The following is a 14,688-nucleotide window of genomic DNA, read 5'->3' on the forward strand; positions in this document are numbered from 1 at the left end:
TTAATTAGGCAATATTGCTGCTATTTAAGAAGGGTTTCGCCTCGAGAGGTTCAAGGCCTGTCTGCACACGGACACATGCTGCTGACGTCTCAGGTTCCTGCAGCTCGGAGGGCTTCTTGCCTGTGACAGAATGTTTGTGTGGGCATGTGTGTGTGTGTGTGTGTGTGTGTGTCTGAGTGTGTGTGTAAAGATGGGTGCAAAGGGGTGTCCAAGTGGAGGGAGGGGATATAATTAGGTCAGGCCGGCCCTTTACTGCTGACAGTGCTGGGGTGGCCAAAAAAAGCCTGTTGGGTCGGAGGAGTGCAGGGAGGAGAGGGGGTTTGGCGTGGAAGCAGCAGAAATGGCCAGCAAAGGTGAGATATGTCCATGAGACTCGAGAAAGCTGGAGCTGAGCTCTCCGTAGAGCTCCTAACCGCTGAGGGAGTGCTGAATGTGTGCCATGGTGCTGAGAATAAGGAGAATAAGGGTTCTGGCAGGTGAAGGGGCTTCCGGCAGCGCTGGCGCAGTGCATGGTGGAGCTACAGTAAGACTGCTGAGTGGTCAGCTCATCACAGTGGGCTTGCTTACAGCCGTTTGGCAAGCTGACGTGATCTGAATGGATCCGGATGGATTACCGCCTGAGGCCGGACTTGTGCTTTAAGAAAGGCACGGTGATGTTTTGAGCTGAGGAGAGAGGTGAGACCCTCTCTTTGAATTGAATTGTTTGTAGCCGTGCCGCCAGATGACTCACCGAATAGTGATTCAATCTGAACCGGCCATGTCAGGCCAGATTAAGGGTCCGGGGGTCTTACTGAAGAGCGCTCCATTGTGAGAGATCCTCCTCTTCATAGCTCTGCACCTGTGCCGGCCCCGGCACGGATTTGCACCTGTGTTGGCTGAATAATCGGAAGCAACAGCTGTCTGGATCCATTGGCTTTTGGCGAGGAGATGTTAATGGCACTCTGTATACACTGATCTGCTGAATGTGTGTGTGTGTGTGTTTATGGTCTCTATCTCTTAACCCTCCTGCTATCCTCAAATTTATCAGAGGAATTTAAACTCCCAGAAAATTATAATAATATAATTACAGATCATTAAACATGTTAGCTAAGTTAGCTAAGTACTCACCAGTTACTTTATGTTTGTTTAAAAAATTATCCGCTGTTCTGACATTGTTATAAGTGTTTTAATAGTATTATATAAGTATTATAAGCAGAGGTGGAAAAAGTACTGAAAAATTGTAATTAGGTAAAAGTACCTTTACTTTGATAAAATTCTACTCAAGTAAAAGTAAAATAAGTACTCAATTTAAAATGTACTTTGAGTAAAAGTTACATAGTTACTTTTATTTATTTGATGTAAAAAGTACAAATCATAAATTAAATTGTTTTTAATGAACTATTATTCCAAATAATAATTTGGATCTTTCAGGCAGTATTTGTTCAGACCAGCCCATAAAACATTTTCAAGAACAAGTGACATAGATTTCTATGATCCATTTTTTTTCTGTATTGTTAAAAGGTTATGGTCATATAGGTGACTATAAACTGTATTTTTATAGTTTTACAGGTCATTATTATTTTTAAACTTGCCATTGCTATGCTTTAACTGCTATTTATATGTTTTTTTTACATTTAAGCATTTAAGCATTGTTAAGCATTGTTAAGCATTGTTTAATGTTTCCAATAAAAACGTAAGGAATTATCATTAAAAACATGAAATCATAGAAAAATAGAAAACTGTTGGTCGGTGCATGCACAGTGCCGTAAAGAAGCACATATCGATGGGTAGCAAAACTCGACAGAACACCGGTTCCCCCAAGCCGCGCACACAGACCACAGCTGATTCACACAGCGTGCTGCCATGGAGAACAAAACTCTTTTTTTTATTATTCAGACAATTCGTTTTTTTTCCCCAGCATTTAATTATTTACTCTGTAATGGGAAGTTTTCCAATGTAGTGAAGTAAATTACTTGTGTCAAAATGTACTTGAGTAAAAGTAAAATGACCTATTTTAAAAAATACTTAAAAAATAACAATTACTCATAAAATCTACTCAATTACAGTAATTTGAGTAAATGTAATTTATTACTTTCCACCTCTGATTATAAGTAATGTTTTGTGAAATCAGGGCCTAAAGTAAAGGGGCATTTAGAAAAATATTATAAAACTGAATGTCATAGTGATCTCAACATCATTAACACACAAATATGTGTCAAATATTGATATTCCTCATGTTTTATGCCAATAAATCAGCCCTAATAAAACAGACATTAAACTTAAAACATTTTAAACATTTATTTTTAATTAATTGTCTTCATTTAATTAAGAAAAGACAATAAATATGAATCACAAAACTAATGTCAACCATTTTTATTCAGATACTTTAAACACTGAATGGGGTCAAATTCACCCCAAAGATGATAAGGGGGGTTAAGAATTCAATGGATATTATGATTATGTTGTTCGCTTGTTTTATATGTGGCAAATGATTCAAGCAAATCAAATACAGTATATTCTGTAGAATTATTTTATTATCTATTAAAAATGCCTTGTCCTGTATACAGGCTACAGCTGTAGGTGATAACAAATACAAAACCCTTATTTTCTGCAGTAAAATAAGTTATTTACACGCTTTAAAATCTCCTACAGGACACTGAGAGAAGCTGCCTGCTTTTCCTGCTCTCTACTCCTCTTAATAATTACAGATCAGTAACAGGAATCAACCCAAATTCTGCAGGTGTAAAAATAAAGACATAAAAACTACACAAACATAACGAAACTAAAGGCTTGGAGAACATGAACTGTTTAATTTGTATTCAGAAAAAAATATATTGATTTAAAAATAAAGTTCAGGAAAGAGCCAAAATGTCATCTATTAATACTTGACGTACATCAGAATGTGTCTAGCTCTTTTCTACAGGGGCTTACTGAAGAGATTCACAATCTATATATACATGTCATAAATGTATCTCTGCAGAAAAATTATGTAACATATTATTAGAAAAACAATTACAACAAATAGAACTTAATATGAGCTGGTTTCAAACCTTCAGTCCATTCCACAGCCTATACCGTCTCTAAACAGGCTGGTCATCATTTTTAAGTGGTCTCTTATTTTAGTAGTATTTTTCTATAGTTTCTATTACAATTACAATTGTAATTTTCAGTAATGTTCCTTATCAAACATGAAAGCTTTTTATGTGATGCTTGAATAGAAATCCTCAAGATTAATTAATGTAATAACAGGTAGAAAATTGACAAAAATCCTGGCCTGTTAAGGGGTTAATGTTGCACTTAAAAGAAATACATTAAAAAAGGTGCAAATGAATGAATATGACTCCTTATAAGCCACCTTTGCATCTTCTGTTCTGTTCTAAGGTATACCTTTATTTTATTTAATGCAAAGTATTAAAAAATGGAGTAAAAAAAAATCATAATACCAAAATATGCAATGCTGACAAAATGCTGCTTGATGTTGATTGTATGGAACATATACCATGGCTAAATTAAAATTACCAGGCTGAAGTGACTCGAATTCGATTTTTTGCTCATTGTGGATCAGATCTTGCCGTTTGAACGTGCCAAATCAGATTTGTTCAAATCGGTCCTAAATCAGATACGTATCTGATCCATGGACATGCGACATGAACGTGAACGGTCAAATCAGAATTCATACGCCTTTTTTTATGCTTTTATGCACATCTCTTGGTGCAACTGTGCAGCTGTAGCTGCAAAAAAAACAGCAAAAGCAAACCGCCTGGCCTTTTTTCACCTCCTCGACCTGAGCAAGAACTTCAGAGCAGCTGTTTACTGTTTCTCCACTCCAGCAAAAGATGCTCCACATATGAGCTGCTAACTCATCCATTTCCCTTTATAAAGCTACGAGTCTCTCATCTCTCTAATATGAGGGTTTTTGTTGTTGGTGAAGAAGGAGACGTTTATACGTGCGCGCATGTGAGACAGCGTTTCAGGGACAGATTCGTTCACATTACACACAGATACAGATCACTTACATTTACAGTGGATGTGAACCGTCAAGATCTGAAGCCAAATCTGATCTGAGCAAAAAATCAGATTTGAGCAATGTGGATTGTAATGTGAACATACTCTATGTTGGCAGCTTTGAGTTTGTATTCCTTGAATAACCAACATTTCAACTACTTTGATCATCAAAAACCTGGTTTAAACCATCTATAACCAGCTACCAGCAGAAGCAGGTTTTGAGTAGCAGTTTTTATATAATTTAAAGCAAGAAAAAATATATACTTAATATGAATTAAATAAACAGATATTTGTTGTTTTATGGAAACTTGTGACTGAATCTTCAAAGTCCAAATGATGGAATGACCCATTAAAATGCTCCTCCCACTGTGCACATGTTTACAATAAGCATTCTAAAGGAATCTATTTCAAGAGAAACCAAGAAATATTACTTGACAGGCTGGTTTTTCCCTCCACTGCATACCGTTTGTTGATCATTCAGCACTCACCACTGGGGCTTTCTGAAATTCAGACACAAGAACAAACAAGAAGAGAGAATATAATGGGTTAGAAAAATGACCTTCTCTCTATAAACACATGGATTACAATAAACTGCACACAGGCAGACATTAAAGCATAAGAGAGATGTTTGAGGTTATGCCTTTAATCTCATTCCAGAACCAACACAGATTCAGACAGGGCTTTATTCTCTTCCTCAGTCGCACTGTGTTCCTTTCTTCTCTCTCCACAGTGGCAGATTTGTTGTACTGGCGGGATGTGACCAAAACGGGCCTGGTGTTCACGGGACTGGTGGTGGGGTTGGCCAGCCTGTTCCAGCTCAGTGCCATCTCTGTTCTGTCCAATCTGGGCCTGGGCATCATGTTTTTCACCCTGTTTGTGCGGCTCACCTACAGATCCATGGACCTGGTCCGTCTCAACGATGGGACGCATCCCTTCCAGTAAGTAGGAGCAGAGCTTTATCCAAAACAACAACTTATATACAGGGGTTGGACAATGAAACTGAATAACCTGTCATTTTAGTGTGGGATTTTAGGTTTCATGGCTAAATTGGAGCAGCCTGGTGGCCAATCTTCATTAATTGTACATCATTGCACCAGTAAGAGCAGAGTGTGAAGGTTCAATTAGCAGGGTAAGAGCACAGTTCTGCTCTAAATATTGCAATGCCAGAACATTATGGGTGACATACCAGAGTTCAAAAGAGGATAAATTGTTGGTGCACGTCTTGCTGGTGCATCTGTGACCAAGACAGCAAATCTTTGTGATGTATCAAGAGCCACGGTATCCAGGGTAATTTCAGCATACCACCAAGAAGGACCAACCACATCCAACAGGATTAACTGTGGATGCTGTAAGAGGAAGCTGTCTGAAAGGGATGTTCGGGTGCTAACCCGGATTGTATCCAAAAAACATAAAACCACGGCTGATCAAATCACGCAGAATTCAATGTTCACCTCAACTCTTCTGTTTCCACCAGAACTGACCATTGGGACACTAAATTATTGTTTTTTAAAACCAGGTGTTTCAGTTTCATTGTCCAACCCCTGTATGTATACAGGCTCTTGGCTGGTTTTAGCCTTGTAAAGGCTACTGTATTAATGTGCACTCACACATTATACTCAGATGTTTACACAGATGATTAGACACAAAATCACATGTATAGAGTCAAGCAAAGGTTTTTCACAGTGAATTATTGACAGTAAATATACTGTATATACAAAACCACGTACGCAAACATATTCATCATGATATAGTGTTAACTGTTATATAGGATGACCACCATATGTCTGCTTTTTGGGGTGTAAAAATGTGTCTGAGCACGATTTCTAATTTGTAGGATTTTGCTTTGACTTGACATGATCTTGTGTGCAAATTAAATCCCGCATTTTACCACCACAGCTGATTAACCCCAGCCTAAAATGCCTGAATGCAATATAAAAAAAGACAAATTAGTTTAACTTTACTTGTTTCTTTTTATCTATCTATCTATCTATCTATCTATCTATCTATCTATCTATCTATCTATCTATCTATCTATCTATCTATCTATCTATCTATCTATCTATCTATCTATCTATCTATCTATCTTTCTATCTAAAATGAAAGGAGGTTATTTTGTAATGGGCAGTGCTACACCATTGACTGCAAGAAGGGGGGGCTGGTAGACGCAGGGGAAAAAATAGTGGAGTTGGGTCCCAAAACTCCAATTCCCAGAATCCTTGGCAGTGATGAGAGCCAATCAGCCACACCTGTGCAGCACTATATAAACAACTGAGCCAAAAAAGGCTCGCTCTATGTTGCACCTTTGTAGAGGGGTGACTGATAACAGGGGGAGAAAAAAAGAAAAAAATATAACAAGAAAAGACAAGAAAAGACATTAAGAAAAGACAAGAAAATATAGAAAAAAAAAGAAACCCATGACAAGGATAAACCCAACTTGGTGTTTATCAGAAAGGAAAGCCACCAGTATGGTGGTTCTAGTTTGTGAGAATTAAACAAAGTAAAAAAGAGAGGATTGAGCTTAAGTTTAAGCTTGAGTTTAAGTGTGTTTTAAATTTGGTTTCTCTTGAACTTGTATTTGATTCCAGTGATGGAAAAATATAAGAATGCAATTTTCTGTCTGTAATGCACAGAAAATAAGACTCTAAAACCCTAACAAAATGTATATAGCAATAAAATTAAGTGAACTAAAACATATAATATTTTTTTATGTTCATATTGTGTTCGTATTGAAAGCCTGTGTTTAACATTTTTATTTTGTATTTGATCCCTGAACTGAAAAAAAAAAAAAAAACGTAATAATAAAAAGTAAGGATGAGCTCTTATTACTTTGCATTGTTGGCTCTATTGTGCTGCCACTCTCTAATGCCATTGTTACTGCATTTTTTTTGTCAGTGCAGTGGGCGGGGCTAAGCTACTTTTTTATTGGCTTTTAAACCTTTTCATTGGCTGGTGCATGGTCTATTCTCATGGACAGCAGGTCTCAGCGTTATGTGCAATAGAACATTAAAAAAGTGGAAAATACCTGATGTCCATTGTAATAGAAGCAGGGTCTGAAAAGGTTAAAAAATCCTCAGCAGCTCAAATAATTGTGATTATTTAATATTTGATTTATATAACAGAAAGAAAGGTGTCAGTGATGTACAGGAAACAATACTCACCCTGAAGCAGTTAAAACTGAAACCAGGATATTGTTTTATCATCTCTCTCTATCATGTCTCTGTCTTCCTTATTATATAAAAGGTCATACCTGGACGAGGACAGCACTTTGACGGATGAGGACACGATTCGTGTTGTGGAGAAGATAGTTCTTCTGATCGCCAACCTCATCACAGAGCTGAAGAGACTCATCTTCATCGACAGCACTGTGGACTCACTGAAGGTCTGAAAGCATGTTTGAGTGAAGAACGTTAAAAGTGATATGATATTTCTGCACATTTTACAGCAGCAGGTGACCTACTTCCAGCACACTGAGGGAAAAACTGTCCACTTACGTAATTGGAACAGAAATGAACTATTAGCATGAGCTTTAATTCCCAACAGCTTCACTGCTGCAGGAAGTCACACTGAATATTTTAATCACACTAGCTTTATGAGAGACAGCAATTTTATTTATAGAATGTAGGACCATGTACAGTCATATGAAAAAGTTTGGGAACCCCTATTAATCTTAATCATTTTTAGTTGTAAATATTTGGGTGTTTGCAACAGCCATTTCAGTTTGATATATCTAATAACTGATGGACACAGTAATATTTCAGGATTGAAATAAGGTTTATTGTACAGAAAATGTGCAATATGCATTAAACCAAAATTGGTTCAAAAAAGTATGGGAATCATTTTATTATCATATATCGTTTTATTATCATTTTATTGATTTGAATACTCCTAACTACTTTTTACTGACTTACTGAAGCACAACATTGGTTTGGTAACCTCATTGAGCTTTGAACTTCATAGCCAGGTGTATCCAATCATGAGAAAAGGTATTTAAGGTGGCCAATTGCATCATGGGCTCATCAAAACATCTCTCAAATGATCTAAAAACAAAGATTGTTCAACATAGTTGTTCAGGGGAAGGATACAAAAAGTTGTCTCAGAGATTTAACCTGTCAGTTTCCACTGTGAGGAACATAGTAAGGAAATGGAAGACCACAGGGACAGTTCTTGTTAAGCCCAGAAGTGACAGGCCAAGAAAAATATCAGAAAGGCGGAGAAGAAGAATGGTGAGAACAGTCAAGGACAATCCACAGACCACCTCCAAAGAGCTGCAGCATCATCTTGCTGCAGATGGTGTCACACTTTAGCACACTTTAGGCGACTCTGTTTGTGGCGTGCTTGCAGAAATGGCTTCTTTCGCATCACTCTCCCATACAGCTTCTTTGTTTTAGATCATTTGAGAGTTGTTTTGATGAGCCCATGATGCCACTCTTCAGATGAGATTCAAAAAGGAGAACAACTTGCAATTGGCCACCTTAAATACCTTTTCTCATGATTGGATACACCTGGCTATGAAGTTCAAAGCTCAATGAGGTTACCAAACCAATGTTGTGCTTCAGTAAGTCAGTAAAAAGTAGTTAGGAGTATTCAAATCCATAAAATGATAAGGGAACCCATACTTTTGCACCAGTCAAATTTTGGTTTAATGCAAATTGCACATTTTCTGTACAATAAACCTCATTTCAATCCTGAAATATTACTGTGTCCATCAGTTATTAGATATATCAAACTGAAATTGCTGTTGCAAACACCCAAATAATTAGAACTAAAAATGGTTAAGATTAATAGGGGTGCCCAAACTTTTCATATGACTGTATTACATACGTACCTTTTGGGATGGTTATAAGTGAAATTTCAAGCTATGAAATACACCAATCAGCCATAATGTCAAGGGAACCAAACACTGGACAGACAAGCGCGGATACAAAACATATAATTCATTAAATAAGGGGTCAGGCTTATAAGAATAGTCAGGGACAGGCAGGGTCAATAAAAAAATTGCATATCAAAGTGCGCAGGCAATAAAAAAAAAAATGGTTGATACCAGAAAAAGCTAACAAAAATACAAAGGGGCTAGGCAAAAGAGTGGCAGAGGTAGCAAAACAGGTCGGAAACAAATGTTCAAACACAAAGGAAACACAAGGTAGAAGAGCTATGTAAAATAGATATAATCCCGAGCGAGGATTGAGTGAAAGCAGGGGGTATTTATACAAATGAGTCCAGGTGTGAGCAATCTCAATAGCATGGTGAGCCGGAACGCCGATGCGTCACATGATCTGATATGTTCAGAGGGTTGAGCACAGATGCATCATGGGAAATGGAGTCTTTTTCAGGAGAACTAGAGTCAGTGGCAGGCAGACAGACAGTGACAGGACTGACACACAACATTAGCATCACTGATCACAGGTGAATGAATATATGAAATATATATGAATATATGGTGTGCTAAGAGTGAATAAATATATATTTCTTTTTTATAGTTTACCTTTCTGCTGTACCTGCTGACCTATGTGGGGCTCCAAACCAATGGTCTTACTCTTCTGATTTCTGGTAAGAGCTTTTTACAGCATGTCTAGAATTTCAACACTGCAAAATAACAAAATCTTAGAAAGTTTAAGGCAGTAAATATTATTTTCTTCTCTAATCTAAGCATTATACGTGATCGATTATTTTGCTTATTTTAGGAATAATTATCTTAATCAGTCTTACTTTGAAGTTTCACCTTATTTTAAGTAATTTAAACTCAAAATAGTACACAATAAGTTACCAATCAATTTATTCTGATTCTTGTGCCCAAATGTAGGTCTTGGTTTTAGTCTTACTTCACTCACTTTAAGATTTTACGATTCCTTTTTTTTTAAAGAAATCTTAGTAAGATAGTAAGAAAAAATAGTTGATCACATTGGCAGATTTTTTTTCTTCGAATAAGCCTATATGTCCTAATTTAAGTACATTTTACAATTCTTACTTTCTTAAAGGTCTATAAGAAGCCTGTGTTCATTGAGAATGTTGTTTTTTTATTGTCTGTATATAACAGGAGTTATTTGTGCATTCTCTCTGCCTCTGGCCTACAAACTTCAGCAGGTAAGAGATCAGCGCTTAAGAAAACAATATTTTTAAGAATTTATTGTCTCAAGCAATTCTTGACCGAGTCTTTGTGTCTTTTTGACAGGCGCGTGTGGACAAGATCATCAGTGTAGTCACATTATTAGTGGACAAAACCAAAGAGACGTGAGTTCTTGACATTTGTAATTATTTCTATAATGTCAGTGCACTCCAGGGACAGAAATATGGATTCTACATATTTGTAATTGAACTTTTATTTATATATATATATTTATATGTGGAAATCTGAAATCTAGTGGTCTAGTAGTGAAATCTAGTAGAGTAGAAGTGTAGCAGGACGCAGACAAATTAATTTGAATCACATTTCAGTACACTAAAACAAATCACGTATCAAAACAAAACAAGCCACATGACTGTCTCAAAACAGGTTCAATCACATCACACATTTTTAAAACATTTCATATATTTCATATATGTATACAGTACTGTGCAAAAGTTTTAGGCACCAAAACAAATGACCTGAAAAAGCACCACATATGATTTGAACAGATGCAAATAAACATACATACAGTAAAACGTAAGGAGGAATTTTACCAACTTACCAAACCAGGTGTTGATTAATATGATGAGAACTAGAAATAATTATTTTAAACTTAGATGAGGAGGAGAGATAAGGAGATGTTTTAAGGAAAACATGAAAAATTTTAAAAATGCTGTTTGTATTTATTGTAATGTTAGTGTTTTACTGAGATAATAAACACTTACTTCACAGATAAGAAGCTTTATCTTTGCTGAAAACATTTGCACATTTATTTTTCTTCTCTCCTTGAACGTGCAAAGGAGTGAGTAGTAAGCAACTAATGGCCAAGAAGAATACATCAGTTGCGTTCTTTGAATCACTACAATCATTGGCTGCATTTCCTAATACACTTAGGCAGGATTGGGACTAAAATGCTAATAGCTAATGACAACACAGCTAAACGTTCATATCTAGCAGTGAGCTGTCAATCCTACAAATTGCATCTTCCCAAAGGGAGTAACTGGTTAAGTGAGATAGTGTGGGCATCTTTCTTTCTTTTACCCAACCCACTCATTAGGACTCCCGCTATTACTATTGATGCCCAAACACAGGGGGAAGACTAACACATGCCTCCTCCGATACATGTGAAGTCAGACTCCGCCTCTTTTTGAACTTTTTGAACTGCTGCTGATGCAGCATTGCCAAGTAGCATCACAGCGCTAATGCTCGGACGACTCGGTTCTGATACATCAGCTCACAGATGCAGCCTTGTGCTGATCCACATCACCCTAGGAGTGATGAAGGGAAAGAGCGCCATCTACTGTACCCAACCAGAGAGAGCAAGGACAATTGTGCTCTCTGAGAGCTCCGATAGCCGATGGCAAGCTGCATGACCGGGATTCGAACCGCCGAATGGGCAGCATTTCTAGGGTTTCCAACACACAGACAGTTAATCACATACAGATGAGGAATGACTGACGCAGGGAGATAAAAATCAAGGACAGGCCAGGCGTTTACCGGATTCCACCACGTGTTTCTGGCCGAACAGATGGAGATGGAGATGGGGCATGGAGGAGCCGGAGGTGGTGTAATGGGGCATTGAGGATTGTGTTATAAAGTGACTAACAGGAAGGCAGTGTAAACACAGATCAGGCAGTGTAAACACAGATTTGACTTCTGTTGTTCAGCAAAAAGTCACTTGAAATCCTGTTTTTGTTTCTCTCTTTTTTCCAGTGTGGAGCTCATCGTGTCGTTGGCCAAACCTCATCCACCCCCTGCTCCTGCACCCACCCCTGCACCCACAACCAAACTCAAACTAAAGGCTAAATAAAGAGGATGTGGATGAAGAGAGTGAGAAGGAGGATGAAGAGAGTGTAATGGAGGGATAGACGGAGTGATAAAGAAGAAGATAAAGACAGTCTTATTGTATCCAGGGTCTTACTGTGCGGATGGGGCCTGTGGGCAGGTGGAGGTGGTTGCAGAATTAAATGGGGTGCTGGTAGGGAGGGAAAGCTCTTAACCCTCTGGGGTCCACGAAAGTAGATATTTATTTATGCTGAAATATGGATTAAATTTCATAACTAACTCTCACTACTCCTCCATACATTTCCCTTTCTCTCTCACTCACTTACAAAGGCAGCAAAACTACCAGTCATTAAAAGTGCTTTACAAATTAAAAAATACAAAGAATAAGTCAAATTAAAAACATGTAAAAGAAGAATAACAATAAAAATGGAAATAAAAATAAAATAAGAATAAAGCATAAATTAAATGTGATTAAAACAACATATTTAAAAGAGGGAACATTAACAAAATGAATTAGAATAAAAGTGCTGTTAAAAAATAGCAGTGTTTTAAACAGAGCTAAAGACTTGATCAAACCTGAAGGTTTTCATCCTGGGTTTAAAAGTGTCGAGTGTTGGGACTCTTCTAACGCTCTCAGTCAACTATAAAACTATTAATTAATTACAATATGCTATTAAATTTGTCTCCTTCTCATAAATATAGAAAAAAAAAATTGTTTTAACCATTATATCATCTTGTAGCCAGATGACAGATTCAGTAATCCATCATCTGCCCCTCAGGCTATGTTCACATTACCAGGCTAAAGTGACTCAAATTAGATTTTTTTGCTCAATGTTGCTCAGATCTGATTTTTTTGATGGCTGTGTGAACGTGCCAAATCAGATTTTTTCAAATCAGATTTGAGCACATTTCAAAGATGGTCCTAAATCAGATACATCATAATTCAGATCCATGTGAGCTGCTAACTCATCCATTTCCCTTTATAAAGCTACAAGTCTCTCGTCTCTCTTATATGAGTTTTTTGTTGTTGTTGAACAAGGAGACGTTTATACAGGTATCAATGTGCAGCATGTGAGACGGCGTTTCAGGAACAGATTCGTTCACATTACACACTGATACAAATCACTTACATTTACAGTGAATGTGAACCGACAAGATAGACAAATATGATCTGGGCAAAAAATCTGATTTAAGCAATGTGGCTTGTAATGTGAATGTAGCCTCATCTGTGATTGGTGGATCCGTGCATGTGTGTGTCGATGTTTTGTATGAAATTGATTAATTGAAATTCAGGAAGTGCTTACTTAATTGTTTAATTGTTAATTGACTTTAAATCCTGCTTTGCCCTGGTGCTTAATCATAGCCCTGTTACTCCAAATGTGAGTCACGAACAATCTTTTTATAAGATGAAAATAAAAGTGCAGATTTTACAGTCATTACTTTTTTTTTTTTACCATATTTCTGCATCCTGTATATTTTAGTACTATTAATAAGGACATTTATAATAATAATAATAATAATAATAATAATAATAATAATAATAATAATAATAATAATAATAATAATAATGGCTGGTGAGTTTGTGGACCCCAGATGGTTTATTATCTTATGGTGCTCTGATTTTATTATTAAAACTAATTTTACTATTAAAATTATTACAGTAACATATGTCTGTACTGGTTCCTAATGAACAAATAAAACAGAAGCAGTTGACCTCAGATGGATCTGAGTGGAACTATTGTCACCAAATCATAATGTACAGTAAGTGTAATGTGATTATTTAAATAAAGACAGTTTTTTTCACATGGCAGTGACTTTACTGTGTGGTATTTTGGTATTCTTCTTTTTATTTATATTTTTTTATTTATATGTTTTATTATGTGTTTTCTTTCTTTTTACGATTTGTTTTCTTACATTGTAACATTTATTTATTTAATTTATTTTCTATATTGTAGATTAATATTAAAGACATGAAAACAATTAAGGGGCACATATGGAATTACATATTAAACAGTAAAAAAGTGTTATTCCTCCACATTAATCCCCTGATCTAAACCTGATGAACTGAGATGGTGATTTTAGGTGATTTAATTGGGAAGGAAAGGAATGAATGAAGGAAAAGTAGCAACTATTGTTCAGCACCTCCAGAAACTCCTTCCTTCAAGACGCTGAGAAAACTATTCCAGGTGATTCTCCCTCATGAAGACACAGAGATTAAAATACAAAACAAGAGAGTGCAGATCTGTCCTCAAAGATAAATGTGCTACTTTTATAGAATAATCGAAAGTATAAAAGATAGTGTGGTTTATTTCAAAATATATGTTCTTTGTGTTTACTATAGCTTTAATATCGTCTTCAATATTAAATTTACAATGAAAAAAAATATATAGAAAGAAAGAAAACCAATTAAAATCGTTGGACTGGCACTTTATATAATTGGTTAAAAGAATACAAGTAGTGATAATTAAACATACTCAAGTATTTAAGGCCATAAAAGTCGTACAGATCAGATGCAAAGGATTAATGCATTAAAATCAGTGTTTAATATTTCTTCCCACACAAAGACGAATTATAGTAGCTGTTCTCCTGTAAAAAAGAATGAACGGCTATTTTAATTAAATATTGGAAATTGTTGGGAATGTATTTGAATAAATAGATTACAGTAGTATAAAAAAATACTTACATTTAGCATCAAACTAAAACTACTTATTTTACCATATATTTACCATATATATCCACTGCTGAATTCCTAAAGTCTAATCCTAGCACTTTTTGTGGTTGAGTTAATACAATTAACCCTTGTGTGGTGTTCGGGT

General features: G+C 36.2%; 1 protein-coding gene across 1 annotated transcript; it reads left to right on the forward strand.

Moving 5' to 3' along the window:
• Nucleotides 1-272: 272 nt before the first annotated feature.
• On the forward strand, nucleotides 273-13,691 carry rtn2b (reticulon 2b). The gene is made up of 7 exons (XM_007250024.4): nucleotides 273-353; nucleotides 4,715-4,922; nucleotides 7,225-7,363; nucleotides 9,462-9,531; nucleotides 10,019-10,065; nucleotides 10,154-10,212; nucleotides 11,801-13,691. Exons 1-7 carry the CDS (start codon nucleotides 341-343, stop codon nucleotides 11,895-11,897), a joined length of 633 nt encoding a protein of 210 aa, XP_007250086.2. The 5' UTR covers nucleotides 273-340; the 3' UTR covers nucleotides 11,898-13,691.
• The last annotated feature ends 997 nt before the right edge of the window (nucleotides 13,692-14,688 follow it).

This window comes from Astyanax mexicanus, chromosome 17 (genome assembly GCF_023375975.1).
Source record: "Astyanax mexicanus isolate ESR-SI-001 chromosome 17, AstMex3_surface, whole genome shotgun sequence".
NCBI classification, from domain to species: domain Eukaryota; kingdom Metazoa; phylum Chordata; class Actinopteri; order Characiformes; family Acestrorhamphidae; genus Astyanax; species Astyanax mexicanus.